At 39.0% G+C, this 18,941-nt stretch overlaps 1 protein-coding gene and 1 long non-coding RNA gene across 2 annotated transcripts; one reads left to right on the top strand and one right to left on the bottom strand.

Moving 5' to 3' along the window:
- The first annotated feature begins 1,800 nt into the window (after positions 1-1,800).
- Positions 1,801-3,340, top strand: LOC110803663 (uncharacterized). Its single transcript, XR_002537525.2, has 2 exons — positions 1,801-2,485; positions 2,801-3,340. It is a non-coding gene; the product is annotated as an uncharacterized lncRNA (long non-coding RNA).
- A 403-nt stretch (positions 3,341-3,743) lies between these two features.
- On the bottom strand, positions 3,744-10,610 carry LOC110803674 (uncharacterized). The gene is made up of 5 exons (XM_056836243.1): positions 10,603-10,610; positions 5,618-7,091; positions 5,397-5,540; positions 4,264-5,139; positions 3,744-4,161 (listed from the first exon to the last, which is right to left on the bottom strand). The coding sequence occupies exons 1-2, from the start codon at positions 10,608-10,610 to the stop codon at positions 5,768-5,770; spliced, it is 1,332 nt and encodes a 443-aa protein (XP_056692221.1). The 3' UTR covers positions 3,744-4,161; positions 4,264-5,139; positions 5,397-5,540; positions 5,618-5,767.
- Positions 10,611-18,941: the final 8,331 nt, after the last annotated feature.

The following is an 18,941-nucleotide window of genomic DNA, read 5'->3' on the forward strand; positions in this document are numbered from 1 at the left end:
TCTCCTACATCTTCTTTGGCAGTAGGTATGTGCATCACCTTAATTGCTTTCTGCACTTTAGAAAACCAATCACGTGTCCATCACCACTCACAATTGTCTTGCACTTTGGCTAAAGTTGGGAAGCATGATAATAATACTTTTAATGGTAATTTTTTAAAATAAGTTGTTAATTGTTCGATTTGCGGTAGTACATAGGTATTGATTTTGCCCTCTTATTTGTAAAATTAAAATATCTTGGCTTCTTTTTATAAAACTCAGTCTATTATAATTCAAGTAATACGCTATTTTATCAAATAAAGGGATGTTGGAGTAGTATTAGAATAATTTGCTTACATATCAACTACCCGATCAATATTCTAATTTAGGCTCGTTAATGTTGTGTAATCGTAGACGGAGGCTACTTAGGAAACACGTAAGGAGACTACTAGTTTGAGTACGTGCATGTTCAAGGTAATTTTCAATGTCCATCATCTTTAGGTCCCGTTAAAAAAAAATATTTTGACATGTATATATTTTATTATGCTTTATATAGATAAAGTGTTGGGTATATAAGCTATGTACTTTAAATGTATGAGCATATCTGGTACTTCGTATTAATAATTTTCTTATGATAATGATATTCCAACTATTATATTTTAGGAAATGTAACTGGTTTATGTTTTATATTGGGGAGGACGATTGGTTGATCTTTGGATACACGTAATGGATATTGCTAATACGAGAATGTAAATTGGTTGAGCATACTAAGCCATTTGATGTGATAAACGCTAGAGGACTAAAATATATAATCTCCTACGTGATAATGTGGACTTATTGTGTTGGTTGTGTTATATACTTGAACCTTATTAAAATAGTAAACACGTAAAGTGTAATTTTAGAGGGAAAATCCCGTAAGGGTTAGGAACAGGTTTCCCTTCTAGATGTTGTTCTATCGGTGCACTTTAGTGGAGACCCGGTAGGCTTCTAGTAGGTTTCTATTATTCTGTATTAAACTTTCTGCTCAGTCTTCCTCCTAATTCTATTGGTGCGCGGTCGCGGAGACCCATAGTCAATTAGTGAGGGGTGTGCACACTAGGGACATTCTGTACTCGTCTTATTTTGGCCATTCTCAAAGGTTACGCGCGACCCTTAGCGTTCTCTTTCCCTCACTTAATAAATATTGATCTTATGTGATAAGTTTAATAATGTAATTATTAAATTGATACTTGTTGTTTAATTATTTATTTTATATACTCAAAACGTTTTCAAAACTAAAATTATTTATTTTACGAGATGGAGTTGGAATTACTCAGTTTATCTGATTTTTGGGAGTTCGTCTCTCTTGTCTCTTCCTATTTATTTTTGCAGGTTGGTAAAGGTACCTGGCTACGAGTAAGGAGACGCTTAGAATAACCACCTAGTCAAGAGACAATTTCTATTTCAGTTTAAGTTGAGCTTTGTTTTATTTTTGAGAATTGGTTGTATTATTTTTATGGGCCACCTTTTAGGCCACTTAGTTAATTTTGACTTTAATGGTTTTAAATTGTTTTGTTGCTTTGCATTTATTTTCTAAGAAGAATTAATGTAGCAGTGACACTCCCAAGGTTTGGACGATGAATTTATGAAATAAAAAAAGGATTTTTGATTATATAAAAGGTTCAAATTTTGAGGGTGTTACAACTACAGTCTGAAGTTTTCAAGGTAATTTTTTCTTCAGAATAAATAATGTTTTTGCTTGCATGTTAATATTTTACACGAGTATATGCTAATCGAATTCAAATAGTTTACTTTACTTCACCTTCTAAATTTAAGTTTCTAATGTTAACAACCAAATCATCTTATTCTTTTTTCACTACATTAGGCTAAGTTTCTATGAAGTTTTATAATAATTGTGTTAATGTATTATATTGGGTTATTTGACCAAAAAGATTTTGTGTACGCTTTAGACGGAGTTTACTATGTTCGTTCTGTGTTCTTGAGTAATTAATTATGCTTAACAGTTATGTATTCATCTAATTAATAGGTCAAACGTCATTGTATGATGTATTAGTACTATATAATATATTTGGTATCTGTTAATATTCAATAATACTTTCATTGTTTATATAAGGATTTTTTAATATTTACCACCTTATAAGTTTCATGTTTTTGTATTTACCACCTTATAAGTTCAAAATTTACATTTACCACCTATAATTTATCAAATGTTTTACCTTTACCACCATTTAACAGATTTCATCCATTTTTCCATCCACTTGGGCCCACTCAACTAAATAATTAATTTCCCTCCTTTTTATCCTATTTCCTCACGTTTCAGTTTCCACGACATTAGGATCAAATTTGAGATCTCTCCTCCATCTATGCCTGAGACGTTTCTCTGGTTCAATATCAAAGAAAAAAAAAGTTAGAAGTTTCAAGGAGAATAATTAACACAATGGGTTTTTGTTCTCCATTATAGGAGAATGGCGCTAATATATTCATCGTCATCAATCTATCTAATTAACAGGTACTAATTCTCAATTTTTCTTTCTTTTTAATCTAGGGTTCATATGGAAATTGGGGATTTTTATTTTTTCACTTTTTTGTTGGAATTGTTTGTAGATATAATCAAGTTAATCCATAATAAACTAATTGAGATTGTTAATCTGTCTAAATAAGTAGGTATAGTTCTCAATTTTGTGTCTTATAAAATTTAGGGTTCATACATAAATCGAATTAGGGGTATTCAAATTTTCACTTAATTGTTAAAATTGTTGGTAGATAGCATCAATTTACTATATGATAAACTAACCGAAATTGTTAATTGTTGTTGGATTGTTAGGAAAATGACTCCATACTCGAAGTTAAGTCACCTTAATAACAAAGTAAGATTTAAGTGTGCAAAGCTTACCTCTTGGACCGGAGAAATTTTGGAGCATACATTTCTAGCTTTTCCTGTTGTATGAATGAGAAGAGGTTTTGACAAATTTTACTGGGTGGATGAAGACATCACTGACTGGCAAAGAGATGTTACAAATCAGCTAGTGTTGGATAAGAAGCTCCTGCAAATTGACTTGGCTATAATGCAAATGGAACTCAACTGTTTGACGGGGAACTGAGGGTTAAGTGCAAGAGTTTAAGCAATGCATTGATCAAGATTAAGAAGGGGAAAGGGACAACACCTGATGGCATGATGGTTATTGGCATATTTTGTGTTTTGGTACTAGTTGTTGTTGTTGTTGTTATCGTCATGGTTCTTTTTTAGGTTGATGTATGATCTATGAATTGCAAGGTTGTGCATTACATTGAATGAAATGAATCAAGTTCTTGGTTTTGAATATTGTGGAATATTTCTTTTTCAATGAAATGAATTATTCTGTTATCGGTTGTGTATTACATTTGATAGTGTGTAGTTGTTAAACCTCAGTGGTGTTGTGCGTGGTTGTTGGGTTGTGCTGTTGTTGTTGTTGTTGTAATTATGTCTTCCCGGCATGATAATTGTGGCAAAGAACACAATGCTGGCCAAAGTCAAGCTTGGTCAACTTTGGCCAGAATTGTTGCATGCAAATAGATCAACGAAATGCGGGCAACAACAATCCTGCAATCTGATGCAAACAGAATAACAACAATAAGTGTTCCCAAATATGAATGTACGTGATCCTGTACAATTTATTGCTGTATTTTTTTACCCTTTTTTCTTTAATAAAAAAGTGTATTGTTCAAATTTATGTGTTGCAACAATATTAATAAGCTAACAAGAGCTTCAAAAGCAGCAACAACGAGAAGCACAAACGGAAGAAACAAATAGCAACAAGCAGAAGCATCCATACACATCAACTCTTGTCAAAAGCTAAAGTCAACTAAGCTGTGAGGGAACATCAGATCTGATCTAGCAGATCACTTGAACAACAGCAGCTCAGGCTTGAACAAGTACACGTAAGACACTTGTTTACATAGTGAGGTAGATGTCATACACCATAGTTCAAAATAAGTTCAAATGACACTTGTTTACATGGAGTTAAGATTCTTTGTCTTCCTAGTTGGGAGTTTTTCCCTAAGTGGTTGTTGCTGCTGTTGTATTGGTTGATGTTGTGCTTGATTATGCTTCTGTCTTTTAGCAGGAAGAGCTGTAGTAGTAGAAGCATTTGATCGAGGACCTTGGCTACATGTTTGGATGGAAGGACCAGCGGCATCTCCAACAAGCTGTTGGAGAGACAGAAAAAAGGAAGCAAGTTAGACATACCAAAAAAAAAAAAAAACAGAAACAAAGAAGCAAGGTATCGTGAATTTGTCCTGAAATCATACCTTACTCAGTACCCTAGTCTCTTTCTTTTTTCTTTGATCCTTGACCCAAGGAGTATCCAATGGAGGTCTGCCACCTATTCCCTTGGGAATAACAGTAGGTGCAGTAACATAATTCTTGCACGATCTCTTGTTATGTCCTAATATCCCGCACTTGCCACATGCATTTTGCTTCTTGGGTCTTTTTGGATGCTTTTCCTAGCCTTCACCTTTCTCCTTTTTTCTCTTGTGTGACTTAGGTCTTCCGGGCATGACTCTGATTGCAGGTGGAAGTGGTCGCCTTAGGTCGGTCTTCTCCCAGTATCTAGGACCCGGCATAGGTTTGATCACAGGCTCATATGCTAGCAAATAAGTTTCCCTACTATATGCAGCATCTACATAGTCCGCAGGGTCTGCTCTTTTGTCCATCAAACAAGCATAGGCATGCACACAAGGGATTCCAGTTAAATCCCAATGGTAACATGTGCATGTCCTCTTCCCTAGATCCACTAAAACTTGATCTCCTCCTAACTGCACCTAATATGAATCTCCTCTAGATACTTGCACAATGCATGACCTAGATGTAACCTCCATCCCATCAAACACTTTCTTAATATAAGGCATCATTTTCCCATCCATTTTCTGTACCGCAGTCCATTTCTCGTTGTTTCTCTTCATCATATACCTCCTCATCCATTCCATTTGGGTGAGGATGGGCTTGTCCCTAGCATCCCTAATTACAGCATTAAAGGTCTCACATAGGTTATTCAGAAGCATATTGGACTTGCTGTTTGTTGTAAATGAATGCCTTGACCAATGTTGGGTTGGTATGTCATCAAGATATTCATATGCTTCCTCACTCAAAAACCGAATGGACTCCATTGCAACATCAAAATCAAACTAGGCATAGAAGTTGAAGTTCAAAAATCAGTATATTACACCAAGTTACTTAGGTCAGCTGATCATGCATATAGATTAAGTGAGCTGGACTAATCTGAAACAACTGAACTGAAAAATTAAACATAACTTACCAGATTAACAAAACTAATCAACTGAAAACTAAAACAAAAGAAAACAGAATAAAAGCAACAACAGATCAGCAGAATAAGAATATCAGCAGAGTAGTATACCAGTACACGAGAATTGTGAAATTTTACCTTAGTTGTGGCCCTTGCTGCGTTCCAGAATAGGTCTTTGAATAAGGTACACGAGAATTGAAGCTTGAAGTTTGCCCAAATATGTCTCGTGCAATACCTTGTTTCAGCTTTTGGCACAACAACATTAAAAGCATGTAAAAGACCCTGAAAACATAACCGAAAATCAGTATTTTACTTTACAAAAATTAGTCATAAATATAAGAACAACACAAAGGTATTACCTTCTGCCTATCTGACATGAATGTCCACCCAGCTCCTTCATCACCTTCCAAGTCTTTCATAACCAACCCCAAAAACCAACACCATGTTTCCGTATTTTCAACTTCAACAGTTGCCCAAGCAAATGGAAATATGTTATTATTTCCATCTTTTCACCCTGCCACTAGAATCTGCCCTGGATAAGAACCCTTCAAGTGGCATCCATCCACTCCAATCAAGGGCCGACAACCTTGTTTGAATCCCCTTTTTAATGCATCAAGGCATACATACATCCTCATAAACAAAGGTGGTTCTGGTCGATCCAACCCATCCACAGCCACAATACAAGTACTACCTGTATTATACTTCATAATCGCGTTGCCATAATCCCAGACCCTAGCATATTGTTCTGATGCAGACTCGTAAATTATCAGCTTGACCCTAGCCCTAGCTAACCAAGCTAACGGATAAGTAATGTTGGATCCTATATCTAGCAATACCTTTCTCATAAAAGATCGCAACTTCCAGTTTGGCTCACTCCTCCACTCCTCTAAGTATATTTCCGCTAGATACTCAGCACTAAGCTTGCTATTCATAGTTGTTCTAACACAAGAGTGCAACAGTGTACAAGCTCTAATCTGCCAAAAATCAGTCCTTACCAAATTCCTAGCATGCACTTTATATCCACACTTTGATTTACAATTACATTTAGGTTTTCGGCTTTTAGAATAATTCCATGGACATTCGCATCTATTCTTACACTGAGTAGTAATCCTATTACCTTCATTATGCAGAAAGTAATAATCGTACCTGTTCTCTATAGCATGGTTTCTTATTGCTTTCCTCAAATCTTTGACCGAGTTGAATTTCAAGCCTAACTTCAATTGCACAGCTTTCTTGAACTCAATTTCCGGGTTGAACGTAGGGTAATCATCCATCTCATCATCAGATCCATGCACACTTCTAAGCTCATCCGAGTCCCCCTCTACTTCTTCAACAACATCCGGAAGTGTGATATCCTTTTCAGCAAAATCTAGAACAGTTTCAGTGTTAGAGTTTGGTGATTCACTTGTATTAGCTTGCTCTCCGTCACCAAAACTAACTTGAACCTCCTTTAGGATATTAGCTGCACTTGTTTTTTTCCCATTAGTCTGTAAAAAAAACTGATCGTCATCATCATAATTCAAGTTCAGCTCTTCTTCACCATGAACCCATTCAACATCCAAGTCACTGTACTCGGAGCTTGAAGAACCAAATTCACCCACATCATCCTGGAACAATAGTTTCTTACGCTTAATATTCTTCTGCACCTTAACATTCTTCTTGCCCCTAACCTCCTTCCCTTTTACGCCCCCGCTCTTTCTAGCCACATGCTTTCTTTTTGGGGTACTTGTTATCTCTACTAACTCAGTTTCTTTTCTTTCTTCTCTAATAGGTGAATAAAACTCTACATTCTTTGAAATAGGGGACTCATAGTCATCACCTTTATGCGCTATACTGCAATTACACAAACCGGGAACAAATTTCAATTTTTTCCCATCAAAACAGGAACAATTTTTTTCCAATAAAGTAGGAACAATTTTTTTTCCAAACAAACCAGGAACACCTATTTCCCAACAAATCAAGAACAATTTTTTCCCCAACAAAATAGGAACTATTTTTTTCCAACAAAGCAGGAGCTTTTTATTTTTAAAAGAACTAGAAACAACCAAAAAATGGGACCAACCTCAATTTTGTCAACTTACAGAATCAATTAATTAACAATTACAACTGAATTTAATCTGATAATGAACCCTATACTATATTTAATTGAACCAATGTCAATAAATTAATCTGTTAAAAGAACCTAGGTTTAACACAGTTAATTAATTAATCCAACAATGCATTTTCTTATTACATGGAACGCAACAAAGGCATAATTAAGGAATTAACTATTGTTGCTCAACCAAATTGTACCTGATTGTCGATTAAATAATGAACCTTGTTCCCCTTCAATGATTGCGATGGAAGATGCTGAGATGTTGTAAAATTAGTGGTGCACCTCTACTTTACCATTATAGCAGTGAAAGGAAGAGAGGGGGACTGTAAATATGGAGGAGAGAGAAACATAGCAGAAACTGCAGTATAATAGATAACCTAATTGAAAGAGGAGGGAAGAATTAATCGTGGAAGGGGAGGATGAAAAAGGAGGGAAATCAACGTATTTAGTTGGGTGGGACCCAAATGGATGGAAAAATGGATGAATTCCGTTAAGTGGTGGTAAATACAAAACGTTTGATAAATTATAAGTGGTAAATGTAAAATTTCAACTTATAAGGTGGTAAATACAAAAACATGAAACTTATAAGGTGGTAAATATCAAAAAATCCTTTATATAAACCAATAAATTATGTATGTGCTTTAATAATTAATAGTATATTATGCTGTATAGAAAATATTAATAGTAAAGCAATCATGTTTTTCGCATAATTATGGTTTCAATCGACCTTAATGTTACTTCTTCTGAAGGAGTGGAAGATAGTGACTTACAAGTGATATCCCCTACCACCCCTGCTGAAGGTATGACATTTGATTCAGGACTAGAGTTTTCAGAGTTTTGTCATCGTTATGCATTTAAGGAAGGCTTTGAGTTGTGTTGTTAAAAGTGATACTCTTAGGAAGGATTATAAGGATAAAGGTGTAAACAAAAAAAGGTATTGGTGAACTAGAGGCGAAGCCACATATGATGTAACGCATAAGATTAAAGTGTAAGAAGGGTGGTGCGAAAGCTAGTGTCGGGTCTAATGTCACGGGTTGTAAAATGTTTGTGTACGGGTCATTGAAAAAGGGTCAATTTACGATAGTAAGTTGTGATTTGAAACACAATCATCCTCTTAGTCCTGAATGCAGTCGAATGATGGTTAATTATAGAAGCATAGATAAAACTACTTTTGAGAGAGCTATGATCAATGACAGAGGGGGGTTAGTATTAGTCGAAACTTCAATACTCAATTAATTGAAAAGGGTGGTTTCGATAATATTACATTTAACAAAAGGGACTTGAGGAATGCTATTGACCTGGAGCGTCGTATCCCTAAATTTAAGGAGGGTGATGCCACAGCTCTAGAAGAATATTTCAAGAAACAACGGGAACTGAATGGGGACTTCTACAGTTCAATACAACAAAATGAAGATGGCTTTTTAAAAATGCATTTTGGTCGGACGCGCGTAGTAGAGGCAGCTGCAAATATTTTGGAGACGTGGTTACTTTTGACACAACCTTCTCTAGCAATAGGTATGTTTGATAATAAACTTTGATTTTGCGGTATTTTTACATGTGATAATAGAATCATGGGTATAATCGTTATGTTGTGACAGGCTAAATCGCACTCCTATCAAAGATAAACCTAACGTTCACCAACTAAAAATATAGCAAGGGAAGCAAGGATCGTATCCACAGGGAAACAATGTTCTTTCTACTATTAATCGGCAATTCTAGACTATTGGGAAACAAGAATATAGGTTGATTTGTATAATGAAACTAGGACGATAATAAAGTAGGGAAAAATCAGATATTAAAAGGTCTAGGGCATAGGTTCACCGATGAACAACATTCCAGGATGACAACAATCGATAATAATCAATAAAACAGTTAATTAGACTAGCATGCTCTCTCGAATCAATACTAATCATAGACTTAGAATTAACGGGCTCTCGCTACGTATTAATCCCAATTCTACCTATTGAAACAAGCCTAAACATCAAATTGCATCTCTCGAATCTTAATTTGATATTGCGAAACTAATACAATCAAACCTGCGCAAATCTAATTGCAAAGTAGATAAGGGCAATCAATAGGAATTAACAGCTAAACCAACAATCAACAACAATTAATCATCCTTTCACATTCGTTCATGGATTCCCAAAACCCTAGAAAATCAACTACTCACACATATTTAAATTAAACCAAATAAACATATTAAATAAAATCATGATTGAAATTGAATAATAGAATCAGAAATAAAGTAATACCTAAACGAAGAACGAAGAATTAGCTGAAAGATTGAAGCTTTAAATTAATAAAAGTTGAGTAATTGGAAAATAAAAATTCAAGTTTTAAACTAAGGAATAATAATACGAAATTCGGAGAGAAGAGAGTACTAAAAAAACACTAAATATATATATATAAGCCTCCCCTTAATCCTACGGAGTAACTAAGCAAAAGAAGACGCAAAGGGGCCGAAAACCGGGCACCCCGGTTTCCAGAAACCGGCCGGTTTTCGGCCCAGTCAGGTGTCTCAAAAGTAGCAGGTAGCGAAAACCGGGGCCACAGGTTTCTCCAAACCTGCCGGTTTCGCACTTAAGATAGATTTCCTTCAATTCTCAAAACCTGTCGGTTTCCGAAAACCGGGGCCACAGGATTTGAGCTCAGTTTGACGCAATTGCCTTGAGTTTGAACTTGAGGCCTAGGCCCAACTCCTTTGGGCCAAGTTTGACGCTCGTGGCCCCTTTGAAGCTAGCTAGATCATCCCGCAATGCTCCGGGATCCGTGTAGTCATCCAAGAGTGATAAGAAACAGGCCTCCAAAGATCAATTATCATCAAAAACAGCACTGCAACTAACAGACACTACACCACACACATTAGCACTAAAATAGGCTCCGAAGAGCTCAAATGAGATGAAAAGTGCATACGGGACGGGGGTAAAAACTATATAAAATATGAGTGTATCAAACTCCCCCAAGCTAAAACCTTTGCTTGTCCCTAAGCAAAAAGCATCAATGAGACATAAACGATTAACTCACCCCAAAATCTATGCAAAAAGGTTGGTGATAAAACAAGAGTCAAATCAAGGCAAGCAATTATCATGACCGAAATCTCTAATCCCCACAGTCACACATCAAACCGATACAAAGCTCAAGCAAGGCTCACAAGACATACGTATAAAATCAAGATTGGGCCTCACCAAGTGAATCACTCCTCTCGTTATGTGGCGGGCTAAGCGAGCCAATTGTGGCCCGTTCACTCACCTTCCCATTATGAGCATGCATACTACCGAATGAGTAGTTGCCCCTCCCAACTCACAACACTAGTGTGTTTGAAGGTTCTCCTAAACACTCAACCTACACCGGAGTCGACTCGAAATGCGCATATGCTCTTTGGCCCTTGATAAACGACTATTTTCAACCTATTGTTATACACACATTGCACGATGATCAAAAAGGTCTTTATATAGGCTTGTAACGTTGGCCGGGTATAAACAAGGGGTAGGGAATATTCTGGATATGTGAGTAATAAAGTCTAACTTGGGGAGCAAAAACAACCAATGATACCAAAGAAATCATCTCCAAAAATTAACTCATCAATAACCAAAACATTACCATAAGGGAGGAAGTATCCAATATATTTCATAGTATGAACCAACTTCTATCCTTTTCCTTGCTTTTCTAATACTATAAAATGAATGACATATTTTTGTTCTTTTCTTTTTTTTTTTTCTTTTTTTTTTCTTTTTTTTTCTTTTTTTTTCTTTTTTTTATATATAACGACGAAAATAAACAACTAGATATGTACAAACTATAATACCCGTAACCACAAACTTTTAGGTGCCAACTAATGAATACACCTCTTTCTTTGCTAACTTTCCAAGTACATGGAAACACCACCTTGAGTAACATAGGCCTTCAAAGCCAACCATCTCAACAAAATAAGCCAATACTAATAAGTGATAGCTCCCCCAAGCTAGACTCGGGATAAGTAACCAACGGGGTTAATAAGGGCTATTTTGTGGAGTTAAATGAAGAAAACGGTCAAGGCTAAACATGGGAAAGAAAAAGCAGGAACAGATGTATCTAAGATCGTCTGAAAGCTTCCTAAAGAATGGCCTTTCATCATGCGCAAAGTGCAAGTGTGTTAAGCATACTAATAGTCGAAAACCAAAAACTCAGATCAATGCAACACCAGGAATTAAGCACTCTGAAAAAATCAAGGCTCAAGACCTCACAGCTAACCACAATCCAGCATTATACATATGAAAAGTGGGACAAAGTTGACCTTTGACAAGAGTCAATACAACTGTAGTTCATACATCAAACAGTCAATCCAATATGCTCACCTGTCTTATAAGCTTGAATCATCAAAATACAATTTCGAACCAAAGGGGCACAGGGAATTAATTGTCTAAATCTCATTGATCAACACGTATTTTTGAATTTTTAATTTTTTTTGTTAAAGCAAAAATTATCAAAGCATAAACTATCCTAAAGAAGCAAGCAAACACACACACAATAATAGAAAAGAGGAATGGAAAGACATACCAATATGTACAAGAAGCAAATACCCCCCAAGCTAAATCGGACAATGTCCTCATTGGCTCAAAGGGGTACGGAATCATCACCAATATCATCATCATCACCATTATCATCGCCTCCCACCTGTCCACCACTCGGACCCGCACCGGAACTCCCTTGCCCACCATCATGGGCAAATCGACTCGCCAGGTTGCTCTCAAAATGATCAAACCGCCTCTCGAAGTGACTCTCAAGCCGGTCAAATCGGCCCCATAATTGACTCTGAAATTGATTGAAATGGGAGGTGAGAGCCTCTTGGTTAACCTCGAGTTGCCGGAATCTAGCATATATGATCTCTGGGTCTAGGGGGCCGGGCTCACCAGGCTGGCCTGCAGCCCGTGCTGCATCTCTGAAATAGGCCTGCTCATGTATAGGTTGCTGAACAGGAACCTGCTCAGCAGGGATATCATAAAGATAGCTAGCCTGATCAGGGATAAAAGCTGTGAGAGCAGTATTAGGTAGTGTGAAAAGAGGCCTCCCATTAAACATCCATTGAATCTCTCCAGGCACTAGACTATGGTTTAAGGGCCTAATCCACCCTTGCCTCTCCATGTAGAGAAGTGTCATGGCATTACCACCCTCAACATGCCCAGTCTCTGGATGAACAAAATTTGCCACACTCATAGCTAGGTGTGTGATCATGCCTCCTAACACAATGGGACGGGTGGATGACTGCTTCCCGAGAGCCTGAAAATGTAGAGCCATGTGGTGGGCTACATTGATCTTGTAAGAATTGGCTCCCCTATACACCCAACTTCCCAAAATCATCAACTCAGCACTCCGGACATTATTAGGCTCAAATCTCCCAAAGAAAGTCAACCCGAAAAACCGTTGGCCTACCCTAAGCAAGGGGTGTTGAAAGGAAGTGGCATGGAGATGTTGCACATCCTCTTTTATCTCCCCTGTTAAAGCGGTCCACAATTCCAAAACATTGTAGGGAGCGTGGGGTTCCTTAGGTCCACCTACATTCATACCATACACTCGGGCAAAATCTCTCATAGACATGCGGTAATTCTGATTGAACATTCGGAAAGAAACATGCGTAATTTCACTACCACACCCTTTTTCGTCATTTAAACTACTCAAACATTCAAGGGTGAGACGTGCATAGGTTTTTCGACCACAAATATCATACATTCTACCTATGCCAGCATGTTGAAACATTTTTTTCAATTCTTTATCAATCCCTAACTTGTTCAGACTTTCCTTATGTAACCAACGAGTGGGATGGATGGGTTTACCTTTGAGTAGCTTAAACCGGCGTTGTTGATCGTAGGACTCGAACACCACATCCGGGTAAGTTGTGTCTTGCTCAAGCTGCACTTCGGGAGGTGGTGAAGGTACCCTACTCGTACTTGCCTCTGCCCTTGACCTCTTAGTTGGTGCCATTGATGTATTTTCAAGCTTTTTGGGTGGAATTCCTCTTTCAAGAATCTGAATGAAAAACAAGGAATTGATACTAAGAGATGAAAGAGGGAAGGATGGGGATGATTTTGATGTAAGAAACTTGTAATTTGGTGGAGTAATGGAGGTGGTATGAGGATTTGAAGAGTTAGGGTTTTGAGGTTTAATGGAGTTTTGGGGAAAAATTTGAGGAAGAAGATGAATTGAGAAAGTGAGACCCGTGGGAAACTGCTGCTGCTGCTATTCTGTTTCGGAAATTTTCCCGAAAACCGGCCGGTTTCCCAAAACCTGCCGGTTTTCGCGAAATTGCAAACTCCCTGACATGCGCGAAACCGGCCGGTTTCCCTAAACCTGCCCCCCAGGTTTTCGCAATTTCTCTGCTTTGGCTTACCCATGTTTCCGAAAACCGGGCGCCCAGGTTCTCACAAACCTGCCGGTTTTCGGTACTTGCAATTTTTCTTGTTCCATGCGAAACCGGCCGGTTTGCGGAAACTTGCCTCCCCGGTTTTCGCGAATTTCTCTTTACTTTCCTTCAACATTTTCCTCGGACGCTGATTTCTTGGTTGCATACGGAACCGACAGGTTTTGATGAAACCGGCCGGTTTTCGCTAAAAATTTCCCCTTACGACCAAGCAACTCAAAAAATTTCTAAGGCATGAATATGATGCTAAGTTCGTAACCGGCAGGTTTCCACGAACCGGCCGGTTTTCCTCGCCTTCTAAAACGCCCATCATCCTTCAAATTTCTCACACTTGGTATAAAAATCTGCACATTACACAAACGACCAAGTGGTAAAATTCCACTCTCCTCACCTCTCTAAAGCTATAGAATCGAAACTAAAAACACAAGAAAAAAAAAATCAAACTTATACTACTTAAAGCGATAAAATACGGGTTGCCTCCCGCAAAGCGCTGGTTTATTTCTAGGTCCCGCTCGACCTTGTCACCTTGAATATGCAGTTTATGAGGCGGAGGGATTGAGGTGATGGACCTCAACCACTCCTACAGTAGCCCCATCATGGTACAACTTCAGACGTTGCCCGTTGACCTTGAATCGTTCACCATTCTCATTCTCTACTTCAACAGACCCAAACTTGCTTACCATAGTCACAGTGAACGGCCCAGACCACCTAGACCTAAGTTTTCCAGGAAATAACTTAAGCCTAGAGTTAAAAAGTAGAACCTTGTCGCCCACCGCGAACTCTTTATGCAAAATGTGATTGTCGTGCCACTTCTTGGTCTTTTCCTTGTAAATCCGGGCACTATCATAGGCTTGTAGTCGGAATTCATCGAGCTCACCTAATTGAAGTAACCGCTTCTCACCGGCTAGCTTTGCATCCATGTTGAGCTGTTTGATTGCCCAATAAGCCTTGTACTCCATTTCTACTGGTAAGTGACACGCCTTGCCATACACCAACCGATACGGGGAGGTACCAATAGGTGTCTTAAAGGCGGTTCTGTATGCCCATAGAGTATCATCTAGCTTATCGCTCTAATCCTTCCTAGACTTTGCCACCACTTTCTCAAGGATAGATTTGATCTCTCGGTTGGAGACCTCAACTTGACCACTCGTCTGAGGGTGGTAGGCTAGTCCAGTGCGGTGATAAACTCCATACTTGCGCAGGAGCGCATCCAGATGCTTCTCATGGAAGTGTGACCCTCCATCACTGATCAAAGCGCGCGGAACCCCAAATCTAGGAAAAATGATCTTCTTGAACAGGGAGATGACTGTCTTAGCATCGTTAGTAGGTGAGGCAACGGCTTCCACCCACTTTGACACATAATCTACAGCAACAAGGATATACAAGTTACCCTTGGACGATGGGAATGGTCCCATATAATCAATTCCCCACACATCGAAAATCTCAACCTCAAGGATCCCGTTCTGTGGCATCTCATACCTCCTCGAAATAGTGCCGGCCCTCTGGCACGCATCACAAGCCATAATAAAAGCCTGTGCATCCTTGAACATAGTAGGCCAGTAAAAACCACATTGTGACAGCTTAGCGTTTGTTTTAGACGGTCCATGGTGACCACCATAAGGTGAAGAATGACACCTACTAATAACACCTTGAACTTCCCATTCTGGAATACAACGCTTGTATAACCCTTCAGCAGTCTCACGAAACAAATAAGGGTCGTCCCAAAAGTAGAACCGGACATCATGTAGGAATTTCTTCTTCTGTTGATATGAAAGATCAGCCGGAAGAATTCTACCTACAATGTAGTTAGCAAAATCTGCGAACCATGGTGACTGACTGGCAAGTGCAAGTAAATGATCATCCGGAAATGAATCATCAATCGGTGTAGATCCCTTACCATCGTCATACCTCAATCTAGACAAGTGATCTGCAACCACATTCTCAGCCCCTTTCTTGTCGCGGATCTCTAGATCGAACTCCTGTAGCAGTAGTATCCATCGAATAAGCCTAGGCTTGGCTTCCTTCTTAGAGAGCAGATACTTAAGGGCCGCATGGTCAGTATAGACTATCACCTTGGATCCAATCAGATAGGTGCGGAATTTATCCAAGGCATAGACTATAGCTAGAAGCTCCTTCTCAGTAGTTGCATAATTAACTTGAGCTTCATCCAAGGTCTTACTTGCATAATAGATGGCATGTAAAACCTTCTCCTTTCTCTGACCCAGCACTGCCCCAACTGCATAATCACTTGCATCACACATTATCTCAAACGGAATATCCCATTCGGGAGAACGGATGATGGGAGCCGAAATCAGTGCCTGTTTAATCCTGTCAAAGGCTTCAAGACAAGCATCAGTAAACACAAACGGGGCATCCTTGAGAAGGAGCTGGGTAAGTGGTTTAACAATTTTAGAGAAATCCTTGATAAAGCGGCGATAAAACCCCGCATGACCAAGAAAACTCCTAACACCCTTCACATTAACTGGAGGGGGTAATTGTTCAATCACTTGGACCTTAGCTCGATCCACCTGAATGCCCTTATCAGATATCAAATGTCCCAAAACCACCCCTTCAGTAACCATGAAATGACACTTTTCCCAGTTCAAGACTAAATTGCACTCTTCACATCTTTTCAAAACTTTAGTCAGATTTAGCAAGCAAGAATCAAAAGAAGTACCATAGACGCTAAAATCATCCATAAACACTTCAATGATGGACTCAATAAAATCAGAAAAGATACTCACCATGCAACGTTGGAAAGTAGCAGGTGCATTACACAGACCAAAAGGCATCCTACGATATGCAAAGGTACCATAGGGGCAGGTGAAGGTGGTCTTTTCCTGGTCGTCTGGATGTATGGGAATTTGAAAGAAACCAGAATAACCATCCAGATAGCAGAAAAACTTGTGACAGGCTAGCCTTTCTAACATTTTATCAATGAAGGGAAGGGGAAAATGGTCCTTTTTAGTAGCAACATTAAGACGCCTATAATCAATGCACATGCGCCAACCTGTGACTACCCTAGTTGGTATCAACTCATTTTTTTCATTTCTCACCACAGTTGTCCCCCCTTTCTTAGGCACTACCTGAACGGGACTCACCCACTTAGAATCAGACATAGCATACACTATACCCGCATCAAGAAATTTCATAACTTCAGCTTTTACAACATCTTGCATGACAGGGTTCAAACGACGCTGGGGTTGAATGCATGGTTTATGATTTTCATCTAGATGTATCCTATGCATAGAAAAGTCAGGGCTAATACCCTTTAAATCATCAATACTGTACCCAATGGCCTTTTTGTGCCTTTTCAACACAATAAGAAGTTGGGATAACTGGCCTGCATCAAGTGCAGTACTGACGATCACAGGGCAAAGTTGTTCATTATCTAAAAACGCATACTTAAGGTTAGCAGGAAGAGGCTTAAGTTCGGGTTTCTTTAACTCTTTAACAGAATCAACCTGCCGAACTAACCTCTTCAATTTGGTGCTCTCCGGCTCAGATTCTCCACCATTAAGAGCCAACTCCAGAGCATCCACTTCAGCACTCCAAGAACTGCTATCACCTGCAGAAGACTCACAACAAAGCACTGCCTCCAAAGGGTCTCTTTCGAGAACTTGGGAGACGTTATCACGAGTAATAAAATCGACTACATCTATGCGATAGCATTGTTCCTCCTCTAGCATGGGACTTTTTAAGGCACTATTCAGATTAAAAGTCACCTTATCATCCCCAACAGGCAATGTCAATTTCCCACTTTTAACATCAATTACCGCCCCCGCCGTATGAAGGAAGGGTCTACCTAAGATTATGGGAATTTGAGAATCCTCCTGCATGTCTAATACTACAAAGTCCACAGGTATATAGAATTTACCTACTCTAACAGGGACGTCCTCTAAAACACCTAAGGGGTATTTGACAGACTGGTCGGCCATTTGTAGAGTGATATTGGTAACCTTAAGCTCACCCATATTCAGTTTAGTACAGACAGACAAAGGCATGACAGACACACTAGCACCTAGATCACATAAAGCTTTATCAATAAATACGGTGCCAATGTTACATGGGATGGAAAAACTCCCGGGGTCCTTAAGTTTAGGTGGAGACTTGTTTTGCAAATAAGCACTACATTCCTCAGTGAAAGCTACAGTCTCTACCTCACAAAAAGCACGTTTTCTGGTCAAAATATCCTTCATGAATTTAGCATAAGCAGGAACTTGTAAAATTAATTCAGTAAAAGGAACCGTTACCTGCAAATTTTTGACCACTTCCAAGAATCTGCCAAACTGCTTGTCTAGCTTATTCTTGAGTTGTCGGTTTGGGAAGGGGAGTGCAATAGGTGGTACTTGTATATCCGCCCCCTTCTTAACCGCAGTTGTAGCCTCATTCTCATTGACTATCTTTTCAGCTGGTTCCTTTTCACCCATAACTATCTTCGGGATTTCCTCACTGACCAGATCACTAGCAGACAACCCCGGAATCAACCTCAACCGGCATAGAAGGACCATCATAATCCCTACCACTCCTCAATGTAATTGCATTAGCAGACTCCCTATTTTCGGGGTGTGAAGGAAGTTGGCCTGGTGGCCTCCCTGCAATAGTAGTAGCCATCTGTGCCAACTGTGTATCAAAGATCTTGTTATGAGCAGTAAGAGCATCGATTTTTGCATCCTTTTCACTTAGAGATTTTTGCATTTGTAGCATCATGTTTCTCATCTCTGCTAGCATAGGGTCAGGCTGTGTGGCTTGAGGTTGTGGTTGTGGGGGTGATGTGGGTTGTCTAGAGAACCCAGGTGGCCCACTAGACTGTTGGTTGTAGTTGTTTCGGGGTTGGTAAGATTGTTGGTGTGGGGGTTGATATGGTTGTGGTGGTGGTGGATGTTGAACTTGGTGAGGGTTTTGGATGTTGTTGCTCCTGTAGGAAAGCAGAGGGTTATTTTTGTAGCCCTCATTGTAAGAGTTGGAGAATGGGTTGTTTTGTTTGTAGGATTGAAAAGCATTACATTGTTCAATAGAGCTTCTACATTCCTGTGCATAATGACCAGACATTCCACAACTTTCACAAATAGTAGTAGGTTGGGCACTCATAGCAGCTACACTAACAGGTTGGGCAGATTGAGCATTGGCCGCTTGCTTATTATCGAACTTATAATGTAAAGCAGTCAATTGGGCAGTTAATTGTTCAATAGAA

This window comes from Spinacia oleracea, chromosome 2 (assembly GCF_020520425.1).
Source record: "Spinacia oleracea cultivar Varoflay chromosome 2, BTI_SOV_V1, whole genome shotgun sequence".
Classification (NCBI taxonomy): domain Eukaryota; kingdom Viridiplantae; phylum Streptophyta; class Magnoliopsida; order Caryophyllales; family Amaranthaceae; genus Spinacia; species Spinacia oleracea.